Source organism: Protomyctophum bolini (assembly GCF_963924005.1).
Source record: "Protomyctophum bolini genome assembly, chromosome: 4".
NCBI classification, from domain to species: Eukaryota; Metazoa; Chordata; class Actinopteri; order Myctophiformes; family Myctophidae; genus Protomyctophum; species Protomyctophum bolini.
In genome coordinates this window covers 33,276,183-33,294,287 of record NC_137865.1, presented here as the reverse complement: position 1 = coordinate 33,294,287, position 18,105 = coordinate 33,276,183, and the positions used below count along the sequence as shown (strand labels likewise).

The window sequence follows — 18,105 nt, the reverse complement described above, 5'->3', positions numbered from 1 at the left end:
CTCCTCTGAGTAATGTTCCAAATCACTGTCAGAGCTTAACTGTCTTTAGACAACACACAGAAATGAGTTTCATCACTAGTGTAACCCTCCAGATAGATGAAATATTATGTAGTACACTGAGTACACTAACCTTTTCATAGGCTTGTCTTGCAGCAAGTAGTTACCTATTACTGACCCTCGCTTCTGTAGGGGCTTTGTGTTATTAGTTGTCTATGGAAAGGTTTTATGGAGACGGGAGAAGAAAGATGTTATATTATTATCTATATTGTATATAATGTAATAAAGAAGTAATGTGATTTAATTCAACACTAATAATAATACCCCCCTTGCACCACCATCACAAAAAGAAAAAATAAATCAGACAAAGACATTTATTCAACTACAAATATGACAGCTACAGTCTTAATATTCACTTACTTTCAAAGATTGCTTATGAAAGAAACATCACATTACCTGTTTATTTATTTCTCAGTACTTTGTTCACAAACCCTAGTTATTGAGCAAGAATCAGGCATACAAGTTCAAATATGCCTAGATAAAACAACAATATCTACATTACATTTTCTTACAAAAAATACATTTATTAAATAAAGACTTCACAACAGGGTAAACACAGCTGCAGCTAATTAAATTGATAATTAGCCAGTTTGATTTAGGTGGTCCAAAGAGGAACTTCGCTAACTTCTACAGCTAAATCAAATAAATACCCACTATTATTACTTGTATTCGCTGCACATGTGCACCTTATGACATGACATGAAAAGTGTCATATCATTACAGTTACAATGAGCAAGGAAGAATTACTAGTGTTTTGAACACTGAACCACTATGGTGTGATGAGATAAATAATGTATATTATTATAAGTTATCACATGTAACACTTTTCCTGTTATGTTGACTTAGATCAGAATAAATGACCTATCAGTATTGTTCTGTTCACAGACCATATTTAAGTCTGAGTCTGAAAATAACCAATAACAATCTGCTATTTTATATTGCTATGCGACACAATGCCCCACCAAGTATAACTCATTAGCGAACAAAGCACAATACACCAACTCAAAGATAATGGTGGGAAGAACATCATGAAAATTCCAAATGATAACCATCAGCAAGAAAGCTGGATTTACCTTTTTCAGGTTGAAAACAAAAACATTAACTATACTTTGTCAAAACATGACCCAGACTATCTTAATAAGGGTAACATGGCTGTGTCCAGGGAGGGCAGGGCTCTCCACAGAGGTAATAAGTTAGCGGGACATGAGAGAAGACAGCGTTTCGGGGACTAACCCTCTTCTGAGACTGGTGGGCATCTTTCTCATCTCGCAGTCGTTTGTTCATATCCCTGAGAGGAAAAATAAATGAAGAATTCAGAGCCAGTGACTCCCTCTCCATGCCTCCAGTGGATGAGTGTGAATGTAAAAAGGCCTCTGGAGAACTCATCAAGTGTGCACACTGGAATTAGCTGTGTTGATGTTTCTGGACAATATCTTGAATCTTGCACAAGTCATTTTGAACCGCTAAAGGTTTTGAAATTGAATTCGTTATTAATTCATGTGCAATATGTACAGACTTACCTCAATAGGTCCAGTTGTCTCAAAAGGCTATCTTTCTCTTTCTGCATGTTCCTCGAGACCTTCATCACATTTCTATAGTAAAATACAAACACATTCTCAACCTATTTTTCAATCTCACCAAAAGTGAGGTGCAGTACTATACAGTGCAGGACTGTATGTCTACACACGTCGCAGCTTGCACATTGGCTATTCTCAGTGTGTGACAAGGCTCACAATTAAATTAAATTCAATCCAAAGGGCTTTATTGGCATGAGAAAACATATTGTTTACACTGCCAAAGCAAAAAGTCAAAATGAAGGCACGCAACTAAGTTTAAATACAGCTTTAAGCCTTGTGTATAGTACCTCTGCTTGGCCATTTGTTCTTCTGCTGCGCTGAGTTGTATAAGTCTGAGTTGAGCCTGTGCGTCGTTGAGACGCTCCCTGCTGCTCTCCAACTGATCCTGTAGCTGGAGGTTGGCACTGTGCAGCCGTTGGTTCTGCTCTTTGAAGTCTGCCTGCTCTGAGTTCAGCAGCTGGATCCTGCTCTCCAGCTGAGTGGAATTCATGTTTGCAGAAAGACAACTTACTGTGTGCCTATAATCTTCATGCTACCGCTGCCCCCAATACTATCATCTTGGGCCATTTTGGTCCAAAAAGGTCATAGGTCACATTCAAGGTAAAAAAATCCTAATCATTCATATCCTGAGCAAAGAGTTAAATTATTATTCTCTGCATTAGCACTATTATTAGCTGTATTAATGGTATCATTGGTAGTTTTGTTATCATTGTTATTTTAATGATGATAATATTATTCCCCATTACAGTTATTGGGGTATTTGCCAAGTACCTTTTCACTAGAATTTCTCCTCTGCATTTACCCATCCCAACTATTAGGAGCAGTGGATGCCATTAATACAGCATCCTGGGAGCCATTATGGGTTAAGATAGTCTTGGTCAGGGACACAGAGCGAGACAAGAGTCGAACCGGCAACATTACAATTCGGGCTCTCTTCCCAGTCGGCTATGGCCTTATTATAAAACTACTATTCAGCAATAACCATTATTTTTATATTATATATTTAAACTTTATTTAACCAGTAAAAACACATTGAGACTGCGTCTCTTTTACAAGTGGGAACTGGCCAAGAGGCAGAAATTAAATTACACTTCAGGCCTGACGTCGAAATTTTAAAAATGTCTTCTAAGGCTTTGCCTACTCATTTGGTAATCTCGTCTCGAAAACTCGTCTCGAGAAATAGCCCACATTTGGAGCTCTGGCTCATGGACTTCTGACTTATATTATGTTGGTATTTTAACACCTGAATGCAGCCTGACCACTGACCTGACCAGTAATGTAAACCAACCAGAATCTCAACTGAGAATACAGGTTCTGTTTCAAACTCCTTCTATAAAGAGACACAATTTGGCCATGCAGTTCAAACCTGTCACCCTGCACTGAGCCACTATAGACCTAGCATCGAAGGGTTGGATTGGGGGGGTCAAATGTACTAATCAAATGATTCCCGAGCACGGCACGGCTGCCGCTCAGCGCTCCTTGGCTGCGGCTCACCGCTCCAAGAGATGGGTCAAAAGCGGAGAACAAATTTCACAGCAGGAACGTGTGTGATAAATCGTACGACTTTGACTTTTTTTCCCTAGACAGCAGCTACAGAACAACAAGAAAGCCCTTGATGCCCTTTTAGTGACCAGAATCAGATCCAAACAAAACATTTTGTTTTAACCCATTCTGGGCGGGAACCCCTATTGGTATCTTACCCCCTCAGGCCGGGCACCCATATTTGGGTTCTGTACAGTATGTACAGTATTCAAAAATGTAAATTTTTTGATGCTGCTATATAAATATTTGAAGTTTTTCAGAAACCTTAGGTCAGGATTTAGAGGCGTTTTTAGAATCGGCCTTAGGCCTAATGTAAATTTTGGTCATGGGTGGTATGGCCGACTTGGTACCATAGCCTAGGGGATATTTCTCATGTTATTTTAACAGACATAATAATAACACATCTTGCAGGAGAGAGGCAAGAGAGCCAACTATTAGGGGACTAACTATTAAGGCAGTGAGGCCTGCCAATCACAATGTGGGACATGGTCTCAATTTGTGGGACGCCTGAAAGGTCCTGGCAATGAGGGACTGTCCCACGCAAAGGGGGACATCTGATCACCCTACTTCAATACTACATCGTAAATGTCACATTATGGAACAGCAAATAAAACATCCATGATACACCTCAAAGTACCTATGAAATAAATACAACAAATCACCGAAGTGCCAATCTTTTAGTAGCAGGGCAATGTATAAAATATAAACAGAAATAATAAATATATAGGCATGAACATAGGCTAGTACATATCCAAACATGTGCAGGTGTTGGACTGTACATCTAAGATGATCCTTTTGAAACTTATCAAGGGAACTTTCAATGCCAATTTTAGTCTGGACTGTAGGACTGTAGGACCAATGGCCAAAGAAGGCCAAGCATTTTTACCCCCCTCGGATATGAATGCTGGTACTACACAGTACACCGTAGCCAAGCATTTGACCTGAGGTTAAGACCATTTTGGACCAAGTCGAATTTGGAGGAAATGTATAAACATACCTGTCTCTGATTAGCCAGTATAACGTGCAGTTCTTGCTCTTGCGTCTTCAGCTTCTCTTGAAGTTGTTGCCCTCTGTCCCGATGTCTAATAGTGTCCTTAATTTACCCAAATTCACATAAAGGTTATTTGAAACATAATTATAAAACAGCACAGTGTTGTCAGCATCAGATGTTGTCTCTCTACCTCTGTTAGCCTCTTCTCTTTCTCTTCTCTAACTTGACTTTCCATCTCCTCATATATGGATCGCACAACCTGATCATGCTCAGCCTCTCGTCTGAAACAAAAAAACAATCCCGTTAAAACACTATTGACAATGGGGAGGTAGTGCTCAGTAGGTAGCCTGGGTTCCAGCCTGATTCGCTGCATTCCGCTGATCTGAAATGTCACAAGTGACATTTTCAGATCCGTGGAACGCAGCGAATCAGGCTGGAACCCAGGCTACTCAGGACTAAGGTAGAGCGGCCGGACGCATGGGAATTGAAAGGTTCCCGTGAATATGCGCCATTTACCATCTATAAACAGTCAGATAAAGTATTACATTCGTAATATTGTGTGTGTGTGTGTGTGTGTGTGTGTGTGTGTGTGTGTGTGTGTGTAAGAGAAAATGATGGGAACCTGCGCAGAGCCTGTTCCAGGCTGTCTCTCTCCTTGATGGAGTCCTGTACATGGGACACAGCATGAACCAGGATGGTCTCTAGAATGCTCATCAACTCTGGTCTGCCCCTCTGGAGTTCACACCAATTAGAGCACAGGTCCCACTGACTGTAACACAACACAGGACGTCATAACTCCCTCATATATGCTCTCCGACAGCTTGGATATACTGCTTGTGTTTGTATTTCACAGCCTAGGTAAGGTCCATAAATGTGTGATGAGGGGGTTGCAGTGACAGGAATGACAAAAGCTAATTTTGTACTTTTTTGTATACGTTATGTGAACATAAAAGTGATAAAAACAGTGTGTGTGTGTGTGTGTGTGTGTGTGTGTGTGTGTGTGTGTGTGTGTGTGTGTGTGTGTTACACTTACTCTTTGAAGAGTTTGTCAGCGCCTAGCTCCATCAGAATGTTCATAAATTTGACTGCGTTTGGGTCCTGGGTCCATTCAAACGGTTCCTTGTCCTCCTCTGCCACCACGTTGCTATTTTTTGGAGTTTCATCCAGCCCCATCAGCTCACCTACGGCAAGGCCAGTGAAAGTTACACACAAGAAAGGGACGACAGATATTAGTTAATATCGGGTCATCCCCATGGCAGTCTGTATCTATGGGAACCTCCGGTCTTTGACTCTTTGACAAAGATTGGCTGTCATGAAATAAACCAACAAGGCACACTCACCAAGGCCAGTGTTAAATTCAATAGGAGTGAGGAATCCGTTGCTCTCTCGGTCAAGGCTCTCAAAAACTGTTTCCAGTTGTTCAGGGGACAGAGGCAACTCCCCCTGTAGTCTCTAAAAACATGCAGAAACACCCCGCCAATTGGTAATAACTTAAGTTAAGTCACAATATTGATACTTTAATAATAGGAACAGTACTCACCTGCATATCCCTCTTGGTGATGAACCCTTTGCTCTCTTTATCACACAACATGAACAACTCCCTGGCTTTGCCCATAGTTTCTGGCTGAGGGGTCCCAGGTGTTGCTTCTCTGGCGGGTGAAGTTATCAAGCTGCGTCCTCTTGTGGGCCCTGGGCGGGGACTCGCCATCGGGCCCCTCAGCCTGGTGCACATGGGAGAAGCCTCGCCACTGCCCTGCCCCACCAGTACTTCTCCATCCTCCAGCCACGTAGACATTGCTGTAGAATGAGGAGGGAAAGATATTGCTGTTCTAAGTACTATTTGCTTTTATTTTCCCTGAATTACAACCAGTCAAAAGACACTTCATGTCTACTGTGTTAAATGTGTGTTTGGAAGTTTGGGAAGTTAAACCTCCAGGTCCTCCCTTGTCAAACAGAAGCTCAGTGCTACTGAGCTGTGACTGTACTTGCTGACAGCAGCTGTAGATAATCTACAGCTGCTGTCAACAAGTGTTGGCCACGCCAAGACCACCTAAAACCAGCTTAGCCTATTTGAAGTAGCCAAAGGAGATTGTATTTGTCCAACTTGAAATAATGAATTAAAACAAGGTAGCCTACTTTAGCCCATTAGTCAAACAACAATATCCCCACTAAGTATGTATATCCTATGTATTCTTCCCAAGTCAATCATTCCTGAACATATAATTATCGTATAGATGGGCTTGGATGTTAAAGCCTTAGTTTTGGGAATTCCTCAAGAACATTTTTTCCGGTTAGGTAAGGTTAGAGATGGATTCATGTTTACATATTGCCCCACCACCAGCAGTGTCCTTGAGCCAGCACCAGGATGTTGGATGGCAAATAGCAGGATGGTGTCATGTGAGGAGATTTACAGTGTGCTGACTGAGAGTTGTGGGTGGGTGCAGGTGGATGGAGAGGCCATGCAAATGAAACATTTGCAATTGTTTGCATTGCATAACTACTATAATTACAATCACTTTTTGCTTTAGGAATGATGGCCAATAGGCTGCTGAATCTCCAAGTTCCATAACACAGTGATTTGACATAAATGCAGGTATCCTACCATTGGAAACACAATCAATCTTGTATTTATTTATTATATAGGCAATTATATACAACACCAATAGCATGCAACCTTTCCTGTCTACTCTCTCGTTACACTTTCACTTCTCCACTGCAAAAGCAGAGTAGTAATAAACATCTGATTATATCCGACATGGGCTCTCCAAACATGTAGTAATTCAAAAGCTATGCAGAAACTCTAGATAGGGGGCTGATATAAACTGTATGAGTCTTCGAGATTTTCTATGTCAAACCAAACATGAGATAGCTACAGCCACACCAAAGGTCAAATAAAGTTACACACCTACCACATTGCAAGATTGTTGTGTTATAATATATTGAAATCTGGGATTGCACACAGGCAGAGGTGTCATTGAAAGTGACAAAATTAGTTATCAAACATGACTCATGAGAAGGTCATTATGACTTTACAAGACACCGTTCAATGTATTAACCTATCAGGCTGAAAGTATATTTTTTTTTAGCGTTTTGGAACAAATAATAGGAATAAACGTGTTCATTATCTGTCATTAATTAGCCAACAACTTCGACTTTGCAATAATGGGTGCTACACATTTGCAAGAGGCAAACAAACCAACCATGAATCAATTACTAGTGACACAAGTGTTAAATTAATCAAAAAATAAAACATTGTAGATACTGCGGATTTCGCTAGTTACAATTAAATGAATGCAGCACTCTACCAGACACCAGTCTACCAAGAATGTATTGGAGAAAACAAGCCTCGACCATTTCATAATTCGTTAGTTCACGACCAATGTGGACAAGTTCGTCTTAGCCTACTCTTGTCATTTGATTCTGTTTAAATAATTCGCATTGCTAGTACTGCCAATTCGTCAAACACATAATAATAGTCACATACTCACCGACTACGTCGCATGCATGGGACACAGGTGTCTGGTCGAAACGACTCCACACCACACTACACTACCTTCACCTTTGATCACTTGAACTCAACAGAGTAGATGCAGACTCTCTCTCTCCACAAGGTGTCAGTGTGGAGCATGGCTACTGTGCAGACTGGACTGGAGGCATGGCTTTTTGTGATTTACCGTAAGGTGGCGTGTAGTCAGACAATATAAATGATCGTTATTTCTTTATTTCACGACTTGTTATTTTCTAAAGGATGTCAAAATAACATCATTAAACGAAAAGCATTGCAATTGTAAACATGACGAAATATGGGTCTACTAGTAGTATAGTAGTACTCTGATTATAGGTTAATTCAATATACTGCTATTAGGAGTTATACGGTAACAAATAACGTTACCATGGAATTCACGGAAATGCTAAGTTGGCGCTGGAAACGGGGCTTCCTCTCTTCCATGATCTGTATCTTGTATCCAACACAGAGACAAGTTGGTTAACTAAGCAACGTTGTTGACTGACTTGGGTACTGTACTGCATTCGGGGAAGGTACATAGGGATCCGCACATAATTCAGACATGCGTCCCAGGTACATTTCATAATGATCGTGAATGGTAAGAATTTAGGCTTTATTTGTTGATGTTTTGGAGAGCCATGCATGCCCAGGTCAACCTCAACCACAAAGTAAGTTGCGTGCCTATAGCTCTGTTCCATAGCTAGTTGTTATTGTGTGTTGTTGTGATTTGTCTTTTAATTGTGCCGATTGTCAGAATTGGCTAGACCTCACTCTCGCAGCAACTAACCTAAATCATGGTCTTGTCTGTTTTGGTTAAATTAATAATGCTAACCCTATCTGGCTAGCTCTGTCGCTGGTCCATTGTTCCATAGATGGACCAGAGCTACGTCTGTGTAGGCTACTTAATTGTTCGATAGGGAATCGGGATTGCGTTTTAGTGGAAGAAAGTTGGAAGCTCTGTTCTCAAAGATTAAATGATTAAATATTTACATCCCCTTTGACTTGTCAACAGGAATCAAGCTAAACACAGAGATGTGAAGATAGATGGGAGCAGATAAGATGCTCCAGACCAGTAACTACTCGCTGGTGTTGTTGATCCAGCTGGCTCTGCTGACCTACGACCTGTTTGTCAACTCCTTCAGTGAACTCCTGAGAGGAGCGCCTGTCATTCAGCTTGTGCTTTTCATGTAAGTGTATGAACTTAAGTTGTGATTATTGAAGCCCGATATGTGATTTATTTCCTTCCTTTTTTCTATTCTATTAAACTAGTAAATAATATCTTCTGATATTCACATCATTCTTCTATCACATCACATTCTGCACTGTAAAAAAACCCTGTGTACCGTTATTTTAACTGATAGTCAGTGTACAAATGTTACAGGTCCATTTGATTAAATTTGTACAATTTCATTAATGTATTATTCTTCTATATCTCCAGCATCCAGGATGTTGCCATCCTGTTCAACGTGATCATCATACTACTGATGATGTTCAACACCTACGTGTTTCAGGTGGGACTGGTGTCGCTGCTGCTTGAGCGTTTCAGGGCCTTGATGGCGTTCGCCGCCCTCTACCTGACCCTCAGCATCTGTCTGCACTGCTGGATGATGGTACGTGCGGTCACACCGTCACATGCAAAATGACACTGATTTGGAATGGATGTTGTTTATATCAAAATTGTACTGAGAACTGAGTGCTACTTTTTACCCCCCTCTAGAACCTAAGATGGGTGGAGTCGAACCGTTTTGTGTGGACAGACGGCCTTCAAGTACTGTTTGTTTTCCAGAGGACAGGTACAAGCATTACATTAAAAACTACGATTACATGTTTCAGCATAAGTTCAATCTTTATTCTCTGTCATGACCTGCCCATTAACTGACTGTTGCTTGTGTGCACAGGGGCAGTGCTGTATTACTACTTATACAAACGGACAGCAGAGTACCTGGGAGACCCAAGGCTTTATGAGGACTCTCTCTGGTTGCGAGAGGCTTTTGCCAGGGCTCGCCAGTGAAAGAGGGGGAGTCTAACAGGAGCATTGGCATGGTCTGCCAAAACAGGCCATTTGGGACAAGACTACACGTCTACACTGGGTATCATCAACTAGTCTACAAGCTGCATGAAGAGAAGAGTTTGTATTTGAACTCCTAGAGAGACAAAGAATCACCCCGACACCCTGGGGTGAGGCAATGGATGTCATAATGTTCGGTACTGCAGTGCATCTTCTTTTGGGGCAGAAATGACAGTGAAACTCAAGGACTGCAGCCCCTGTGTGACCAAGTAGAGTTAGTAGGCAATCAGATAAGTGGTTTACAGTGTCAAATAATTCAGGTACAGTAATAATCAGGATCCAGTTAACTCATTTATGTGGCCTTTGTAAGTCAATTTAAGTAGAGGTTCAGGCACAACTTCTCCTACTAACATACATTATAAAGAGTAATATCTTTCAGCAATACTTGCACCGCTGCATGTAAAACAACCAATTAAAACTTAATATTTACCTTTTGTATTGATCTGTACTTTCCTTGAACTGTACTCATTCTGCAAACTGTTAAAACAATTTTCAATCAATGTGGTTAAGGAATATTGCAGTTTCCAAAGTTTTCTATAGTATTGCAAGTATTGCTGAAATGGTTTTCCTTTGCAGACATTTAATTTAACATGACCATGGTCAAATCATGTATGAACTAGGTCTCCACCAGGCCAGGCGCTATAATAGGCCAATGTGAAAAGGGTGCAATGTTTCTTAGTCTGGCAGCCGACAGGCTTCTTTTGTTTAAAGTGGGAAATTTGGTATAGTCTTTTTTATTGGCCTAAAATATTGTCTATACATTCATGAATCCACTTGCTGACCGTGACCAGCTGTTAGTATTGGGTAAAAAATGTCAAAATTTCCTTATGCTTTAAGTAGCATGTGATGTGTCAAACTAGGGGGTTTTCATGATTCGGCATCCATTCCAAGCATTAGTTTTGCACAAAAAACACTCCTTGGGCAGTGGCAAATGTGATGAGGTCAGCACATGGCTGTGACTATGGCTGTTTTTAAGAGTGTATTTTGTGCAAAACTAATGTTTGGAATGGATTCAGAATCATGAAAACCCCCTTACATGCTACTTAAAGCAAAAGTAAAGTTTGGCATTTTTGTCAAACTTTTTGTTAATGGTAGGGTCACAAGAAACCCCTATAAAAATATGTATATAGACAATATTTTAGGCCAATAAGACTATATACCAAATTTCCCAACCTTGACTGCCGGTCTGTTACCCTTGGATGGCAATTTGATGATTTGAGGAGTTTTGTTCCAAAAATGTGTTTAGCTAAAATCCACCTGTTGGTGGCACTATAACAGGCCAATGTGAAAAGGGTGGGATAAATTCCTCAGCAGGTAGGAAAGTTTGTGAAAGATTTCACATAAATTGCATGCTGCTCATGTGAGGCTTTTTGTTCAAAACGGGCCAATCCTGCAAACTTTGAAAGCCAATTATGATGGAATATGAAATATTGGACAGATCCGTCTTGAACACATGACTGTAGAGATACTGTGTAATGATTTGTGGGATTTTTGGACAGAATCTGGAGGAGTAATATCAAAAAGTGTCCTACAAAAGTCAGCCTCCTGGTGGCGCTATAACGGGTTCATTGTTGGCATCGTTGTGCAAAATTTAGCATCGACCGGGTGCCGGAGATTAGCTGGTAAAACATATGGACGGACACACACACACACTGAGTGCAAAACATACTCTCTCCCGAGTCCCCATGACAATTAATTGCCTAAGGCAAGCATTGCTTCCCATGGAATGTGGTGTATACATTATACTTTTTTAGACTGTCTTCTCTGACCTTTTTAAATGCCCACTTTGCCTTATGAAATGACTATATACAGAGATGTTCAATGTTTAAATGGCACATATTACATTATTTTAATGTCAACATAATTTCATATGAACCAGTTTTGCATTTCAGTTGTTTAAAGTGTTAATTGGGTTAGTTTATCAAATAAATCATAGAGAATGAATTACTTGTTATGTTGGCTCTATAGCAAGCAATGTTATCCTGGAGACAAGTTAAGGCAGGCTGCTCTTTACTTAATCCAGAGATTAGGTTGGGATTGAGGTTTTAAGTGCCGCTACTGAATTACTATCCATAAATAGCTCCTTCCAGGCTGTAAAAAATAACCCTCCATTTTCATTAGACCACACTACCATTTTACAGTATTCAGTTGAAAGCTAGCCTTGTTCCCAGCCTTACTCATCTCATCTGCGAAGAAAAAAAGCCTGGTCACTCCAAGGTGGAGTGTTCTGCCGGAAGTGTCGTGCCAGAACATTTCCCCCAGATGTTATTTTTCGACCAATCAATACTCGTTTAATTCATGGAGAATGTAAACCGATTTGTAAAGCGTCAACGACATTGACTTGGGCAGTAAGTCTGCCAAAATTCTGCTACTTCCGCTAAACCACTCAACCGGTTAGGTCGTGCCCAGTGTTGGTGTTGGTCAGGGTACGCAGTCACTCATCAAAATGACAAACATACACAGCACACATAGTTTTACAAATTCCTCTTTACTATCGAAAAGAAAATCCAGTCCACATTCTCCTACATTTTCAGTGCAGTCCAATCCAAAATTCAGTCGCATGTAATCTCATCTGTTCCACTGGAATGTTTGTCTTAGTAGTTTAAACCGTCATCTGAAACTGAACAAAGACAAAAGGGACGTGAGCACAACATTCAAAACTAATAATGACATTACTATTAATATGGCTGCTGCTAGAGCCGCTACCATCAATCATCTTCTTGGTGATTATTCTTTTCATTTTATATAATGTATGTGGGCCACACACACACACCATTTGGTGTCATTGTATACACCATTTTGGAATTTCCTTTTGCCATTAGGGCATGCCCAAAATAGGGATAGATTGTTAATAGATTGTATTAATAATTAAATTATCAATTAGCGATGATTTTATAATTAAGTTCACGAGATTGATTAAGTGTTGCAACCCTAAACATTACTGACAATAGTTTCAGAGATTGTAAATTATGCTCATATTATTTATGATTTCATACATACCTTCATACATAAATGCCAACCCAGAGTAACAAAAACAGCACCCCGAAGCCCATGAAGAGTGAAGCTACGAGAGAGATCAGCAGCTCCTTGTACACGTCCCTCGTGTATTTTGTTGACGTCACCTCATAGCTGAGAAAAATACAGTTAAGGACCAACACGCCTTGTATACGATGGACATTTTGCGTTGTGCAAATCCTGATTCACCACCCTTCATTGTGTCTCCAAATACAAAGATTGGATCTTTTCAATCTGCTCCTGTATTCAGGGCAATAACAGACTCTAAATTAAAACATCAAATGATTGACACCAATACATCAGTGTACATCATTCATGTCCAGTTTACATCATATTATACTCTTCACCTCATACTCTGAAACTATATTGAAATTGTATTTCTGGTTTATAATGTGAGAAGTACTGTAGTCAGTCAGTTTAGGCTTGTTATAATTTCTGTGATTTTAATAATTGCTTAGATGCATGATTATAATTACAATCTGTACTTCTCACTTGTGCTGCACTGTGACTCTAATGTTGTGACTGAAATGACTACATACTCCATTCTGTAAGTTTAAAAACAGTTCTTTAATAGTGTGCTATCACATGGTGACTTAATTTTCATGTCAATTTCTTTATAATTTATACCATTATAATGGTAGTCAATATAATATTGGTATTATCAGTAGTCAGTAGGTCAGAGAGGCTTATTGTCGGCCTCAGCCAGGGTGCGGGAGTCTATCCCCGTTTCACAACACGCTAGACCCCTGGGAGATGGATTACTGAGGTGGAGCGCAACACCTACCATCAGCTACCAGTACTTACCGCACGACTTGCTGCACCCAAGCCGAGCTACTCATACGCTGAGTTGGCGGTGCCTGGGATTGAACCCATGACCTTGCGATCGAAAGGCAAGTGCTCTACCGACTGAGCTACCTGGTATTATATCAGACTACATTTTTATTAATTTAGCTGTAAATAGTGTATTAGCTGCAGCATTGTGGAGCTGTGCTAATAAAAGTTGCCCATATTATTTTCGGACTACTTGATTTAACACAAAGCTTGCTAACCATTTCCTCAGCCTTAGAACCTCTGATGCTAATGCTGATAGCATTGGAGGACCAACCTTTTCCAAGGCCGACAGCAAATGTTCTCTTATAGCGAGAAGCACACTCATACCTCAAAAGAAAGCTTAATTTGTCCACTCCAATTTAAAACATTTTTTTTAACCATCTTCCCTTCTGGATATATTTACCTTTATGTAACACTTGCTTTTGTAGTAACGTGCTGTTCTTGAACAGAAAGCCGAGTTAGTGACCGTTTTATGTCAGACATTGACAGGCAGATTAAAAATGAACACAAAAAATATCCTATACATACTGCCATACTATACACTGAATGAAAGCCCTGCATGAATGTCTACTTTTACGAGGAAAGAAGTACACATTGATCCCATCTACCCTTCGTCGGTAATTGGCTTTGAATGAGCTACAGAATGAGCATAGGGACTGAGGGAACATATTGGGGCTATGTTAGTACTGTTTATTTTTTATGATGACGGATCGGGCAGACGCCAGATGAAACAATGCAAAGACGCATTGTCATTATTTATCCATCTATGCACGTGTCTGTCACTGTGTATCGTTCCAACTCGGCTAGCCGAGTTCTCCGAGGGACTGTGGTGTTGCAGTGCCCCTCCAGTTCCACACCAGCGTGTATTTGCATTGTTTCATCTGACCGATGATCATCATCAAAAAATAACCATCCACCGTCCCTCACCGAGTTCGCAGAGGGACGATACAATCCGTGAAGTTGTGATTCCTTTGTTAGTTTTCTTGTTTGTTCGTAGTATGCAGAAGGAAAGGAGACATGAATCTGACCGACTTTAGATCTGTTATGATGGTGCTGCAGGCAGTGTCCATGGGAGCCAGCATGTTCCGACACTACACACAAGACCCCCTACCCTCCTCCCCTCCCCTGAAACAAACAGGAGGGGAGGGAGAAACAGGAGGAGAGGTGGAGGCAAGCCGATCAGATGTTATGCAGTGTGATTCTGTTGACTGGAGTTGTACGTATGTATGCTCACATGGGCACCGCCATTACGGTTACAGAGACTGTTCTACACAATGCGCCCCTCCCGTCCTGTTTTCAGGAAGGGAGGGGGAGAGGCTTTTCTTTTTTGTAATCGGGGCTGCTTGATCTATTGCCCGTGTGTCTAGAAAGGCGATTGAAAGTAATCAATAAAAACATGCGCTAAACTGAGATCTACGTGTCCCGCATCGGACTGTTGGGATTCGAAGTTTCGAACCACGTAGAAAACCAGTTCCCGCATTCGGGGTGTTAAAATCAACATGATAGGCCAACCAAAAGAAAAGTGCTGCCAGGATTTTTGGAATTTCGCCATAAGATCAGCAACTGTCTAACTAGGGCATGATCTAGTAAGCAAGCCAACCTCTGGAAGGATACACAAAGAACCATGCAGTGAAGAACATTCCAATAGCCAACAGGACCACGGTGAGGTGAGGAAACACAGCCGGGTTCACCGGGCTGGTGTATCTGGTCATAGCTTCCAGCTCCTGCAAGCACAACAGAAGGAGGTAACAGGTGCACAGTGCACACAGGTCAGTGTTACAATTGATCAAACTTTTAGCACCTTTGGGGGGGGGGGGGTGTCATTGACATTTTATTTTTAGATTTATTTTGAAATGGACATTGATTGATTGAAAATATTTATTAACAGTACTAAAGTACATTTCAAGCACAAACTCAAACTGTTAACTGTGAGTGGACGACCCAATTAAGCATTACACTTGTTTACAAGAGGGTCCACCATGCAAATGAGAATAATTATTTGCTGGTTTCACAGAACTAGCCCTAAATTACCATAACAGGTATGCAACTCTGAGTGTACAAATGGAACCAAATGGACCCGTATTTGTACACCGAGTTAAGAGTCCTTGAAAATAAATGTATTTGAGAACCACTAGACTAGACTTTAGTGGACTCACAACTCTTTAGTGGACTACCGTTGCAATGCCATTAATTGACTCACTAACACATTCTCCAATGTGTCATGGTGTCATAATAATTTGTCTCAAACATTCAGAAGAAAAAACTGGAGACTGGCATTCAGTAATTGGGTCTTATGATCAAAACATTTTTATGTAAAAACTAAATCTAAGGCCTCAGTGGCTCAGTCTTGCAACGGACACATTTGTCATTTTGTCCGTGTGACGGACATTATTGATTGTTTCCCTATGTACAGTTTACAAAGAGTGTTGTTGAGTGCTAACGCAGCTAGCTCTGGTCCATAGCTCTAATGCGTTTCATTTAGCCTGTGTGTGCATCTCATCCATCTCAACTAATGAACACCGTTGCACAGAAATAACGTGGTTCTGGAAACATGGATTCAACACAGACAATATACATTATTTTAACGCCGGATAAACGAACACAATTTAGTTACTGTACCATTTTGTGATGGGGAGATGCTCCAGCTTGTGTGTGTCCAAGAGGAAAAGGCCACGTACTGAATTGATTACGTCTTCCTGTTTTTTTTTCGTGACGTTTTATGTGACGTCTTGAAAGAGCTGTGGTTACAAGACCCTCGTCTGCCATCTAGTGGATAGATCTCTACTAGTGATCTAGTGTAAGCTGCGTTCAGTGTTTTTAATCATCCTTTGGTTTTCCATAATAAAATCAAACCCACATTATACTAAACTACTCCAGTGGTTTTCAACCGTTTTCATATCAAGGCCCAATGGCTCATTATTTATTCGCATTTGAGTCCATGGACCACCATTTGATGAGATTTAGTCCACAATTCCTTGCTCTTTTGATGTGGTACCGAGAGATACAGTAACAGGCAAACGTTGATCAAAATAACAATTATTTTGCATTCTCTAATTACTTCTTGTAAATAAAATAATGTATCTATTTTTAACAAAAATGTAACTCTTGATAGTGTAAAATGAAACCAAATGGATCCTTACGGGTCCATTTGGTTTCATTTCACGCTCTCAAGAGTTAAAGATCTATAAAGGTCCATTTAGTTACCAACTCTCCATCATTTGGCTGGGAACCACCTGGAACCCCCTCAAGGATCACTGCTTGAGAAGCACCGTACTACTCAATCAGTAATGTAGGCCTACTACTAAATGTATATGGTCCGGTCAGTGGTGTGGACTCACAGTAATAATAACACAATGTAGAAATAGACTAGTAAAGTTTAACAAGTAAAGGTCCTGTATTAAATAAATTACATATGGTGGCGTGATGTGTCACAAGGTGTGACAGACTGACGTCCATATATGGTGGCTTGACAGACAGACTGCAGGTTTTCATAGTAATCTGCGACCTACAGTCGCAATAAAACTGTTGAAGGTGTAGGACATGATAAGCATTTAGCTTCTTTCTGCTCCTTTTCGAACACAACCATTGTTTTGCATTGTTGTGTATAACATTGTTGTTGGATTTTATTTTGTATTTTTATCTTTCATTATTTTATTGTGACTCTTTTTAATGGCATGTATGATGTTAGAAACAAATACAAAGAAAGCTAAATCTACAAAAATGACAAGTAACTAAAGCTGTAAAATAATTTAAAATGTACATTAATTACCTGTGATGTAATGGCATATATGTAAGAAATGGAGATCCTCAAGTAAAAGTACATAACAATTGTACAGTACTTGATTAACTGTACTTTCCACCACTGCTCTTATTCACAACTTTATTTACTGCATGCATTCATTATTATTACAGCATGTTCTTGACAAAAGACTTTGCAAATGTAATGATCATAGGGGCTAATTAAAACACAATCAAGCAAGGGAGAACAATGGTGTAAAGGATAACGTGGTGGTAGTTATATCAAAACGATCAACCTGGCTTCACTTGACAAATGTAAGTTCAAAATCATGAATGTTCATAAAGTGTGTGTGTGTGTGTGTGTGTGTGTGTGTGCGCGTGCGCTTTCTAATACAATGACATAAAAAATAATCATTTCTGATTGAAACAGAACATGGCTCATAACAAAACATTAGCATATTAATGATAAAACAACAACAAAAATATGCACAATAAAAACTGATAAAACATGGACGATAAAAAGGAGCATCAGTTATTACAAAATGAAGCTATACAGTTAAATTGAATGTATTTATTTATATATATTTGAAACCAGTTGAATCCAATAGACCAAGAAAAAGCAGTCCATATATACAGTTCAAAAAGTGCTATGCTGGTTTCACTATGCTAGATGGTGCATTATAAATAAGCTAAAACTGTACACTGTACCCATTAAAGAAATGAAAAATACAATGAAAGCATGGTATATTTCATATTGTGGTCAATTCAGTAAGATTAGTAT

General features: G+C 40.0%; 3 protein-coding genes across 5 annotated transcripts; 1 reads left to right on the top strand and 2 right to left on the bottom strand.

The window, feature by feature from the left end:
• Nucleotides 1-598: 598 nt before the first annotated feature.
• Nucleotides 599-7,762, bottom strand: cracr2b (calcium release activated channel regulator 2B). Its single transcript, XM_080761709.1, has 10 exons — nucleotides 7,656-7,762; nucleotides 5,708-5,964; nucleotides 5,508-5,619; nucleotides 5,201-5,348; nucleotides 4,790-4,936; nucleotides 4,358-4,448; nucleotides 4,174-4,269; nucleotides 1,922-2,109; nucleotides 1,578-1,649; nucleotides 599-1,345 (listed from the first exon to the last, which is right to left on the bottom strand). The coding sequence occupies exons 2-10, from the start codon at nucleotides 5,960-5,962 to the stop codon at nucleotides 1,192-1,194; spliced, it is 1,263 nt and encodes a 420-aa protein (XP_080617835.1). The 5' UTR covers nucleotides 5,963-5,964; nucleotides 7,656-7,762; the 3' UTR covers nucleotides 599-1,191.
• Nucleotides 7,763-8,131: 369 nt separating this feature from the next.
• tmem138 (transmembrane protein 138) lies at nucleotides 8,132-12,099 on the top strand. Of its 3 annotated transcripts, none has more exons than XM_080761318.1 (5): nucleotides 8,132-8,270; nucleotides 8,685-8,859; nucleotides 9,111-9,282; nucleotides 9,390-9,465; nucleotides 9,571-12,099. In XM_080761318.1, the coding sequence occupies exons 2-5, from the start codon at nucleotides 8,717-8,719 to the stop codon at nucleotides 9,681-9,683; spliced, it is 504 nt and encodes a 167-aa protein (XP_080617444.1). In that variant the 5' UTR covers nucleotides 8,132-8,270; nucleotides 8,685-8,716; the 3' UTR covers nucleotides 9,684-12,099. The 3 variants fall into 3 exon arrangements, with proteins under 3 accessions (XP_080617444.1, XP_080617443.1, XP_080617445.1); XM_080761317.1 differs by having other exon boundaries at nucleotides 8,132-8,340; XM_080761319.1 differs by having other exon boundaries at nucleotides 8,147-8,245.
• A 113-nt stretch (nucleotides 12,100-12,212) lies between these two features.
• On the bottom strand, nucleotides 12,213-16,281 carry tmem258 (transmembrane protein 258). The gene is made up of 4 exons (XM_080761320.1): nucleotides 16,206-16,281; nucleotides 15,201-15,310; nucleotides 12,741-12,869; nucleotides 12,213-12,360 (listed from the first exon to the last, which is right to left on the bottom strand). The coding sequence occupies exons 1-3, from the start codon at nucleotides 16,206-16,208 to the stop codon at nucleotides 12,743-12,745; spliced, it is 240 nt and encodes a 79-aa protein (XP_080617446.1). The 5' UTR covers nucleotides 16,209-16,281; the 3' UTR covers nucleotides 12,213-12,360; nucleotides 12,741-12,742.
• Between the last annotated feature and the right edge of the window lie 1,824 nt (nucleotides 16,282-18,105).

Coding starts and splice junctions, on each gene's coding strand:
- tmem258 (XM_080761320.1), bottom strand. Junction 12,870..15,200: donor TTCACTGCATGGTTCTTTGT/GTATCCTTCCAG, acceptor TATTTTTCTCAG/CTATGAGGTGACGTCAACAA.
- cracr2b (XM_080761709.1), bottom strand. CDS start 5,962: ATGTCTACGTGGCTGGAGGATGGAGAAGTACTGGTGGGGCAGGGCAGT. Junction 4,449..4,789: donor CTGGAACAGGCTCTGCGCAG/GTTCCCATCATT, acceptor TTTTTGTTTCAG/ACGAGAGGCTGAGCATGATC. Junction 1,346..1,577: donor AGACAACTGGACCTATTGAG/GTAAGTCTGTAC, acceptor TTTTCCTCTCAG/GGATATGAACAAACGACTGC.
- tmem138 (XM_080761318.1), top strand. CDS start 8,717: ATGGGAGCAGATAAGATGCTCCAGACCAGTAACTACTCGCTGGTGTTG. Junction 8,860..9,110: donor ATTCAGCTTGTGCTTTTCAT/GTAAGTGTATGA, acceptor CTATATCTCCAG/CATCCAGGATGTTGCCATCC. Junction 9,283..9,389: donor GTCTGCACTGCTGGATGATG/GTACGTGCGGTC, acceptor ACCCCCCTCTAG/AACCTAAGATGGGTGGAGTC.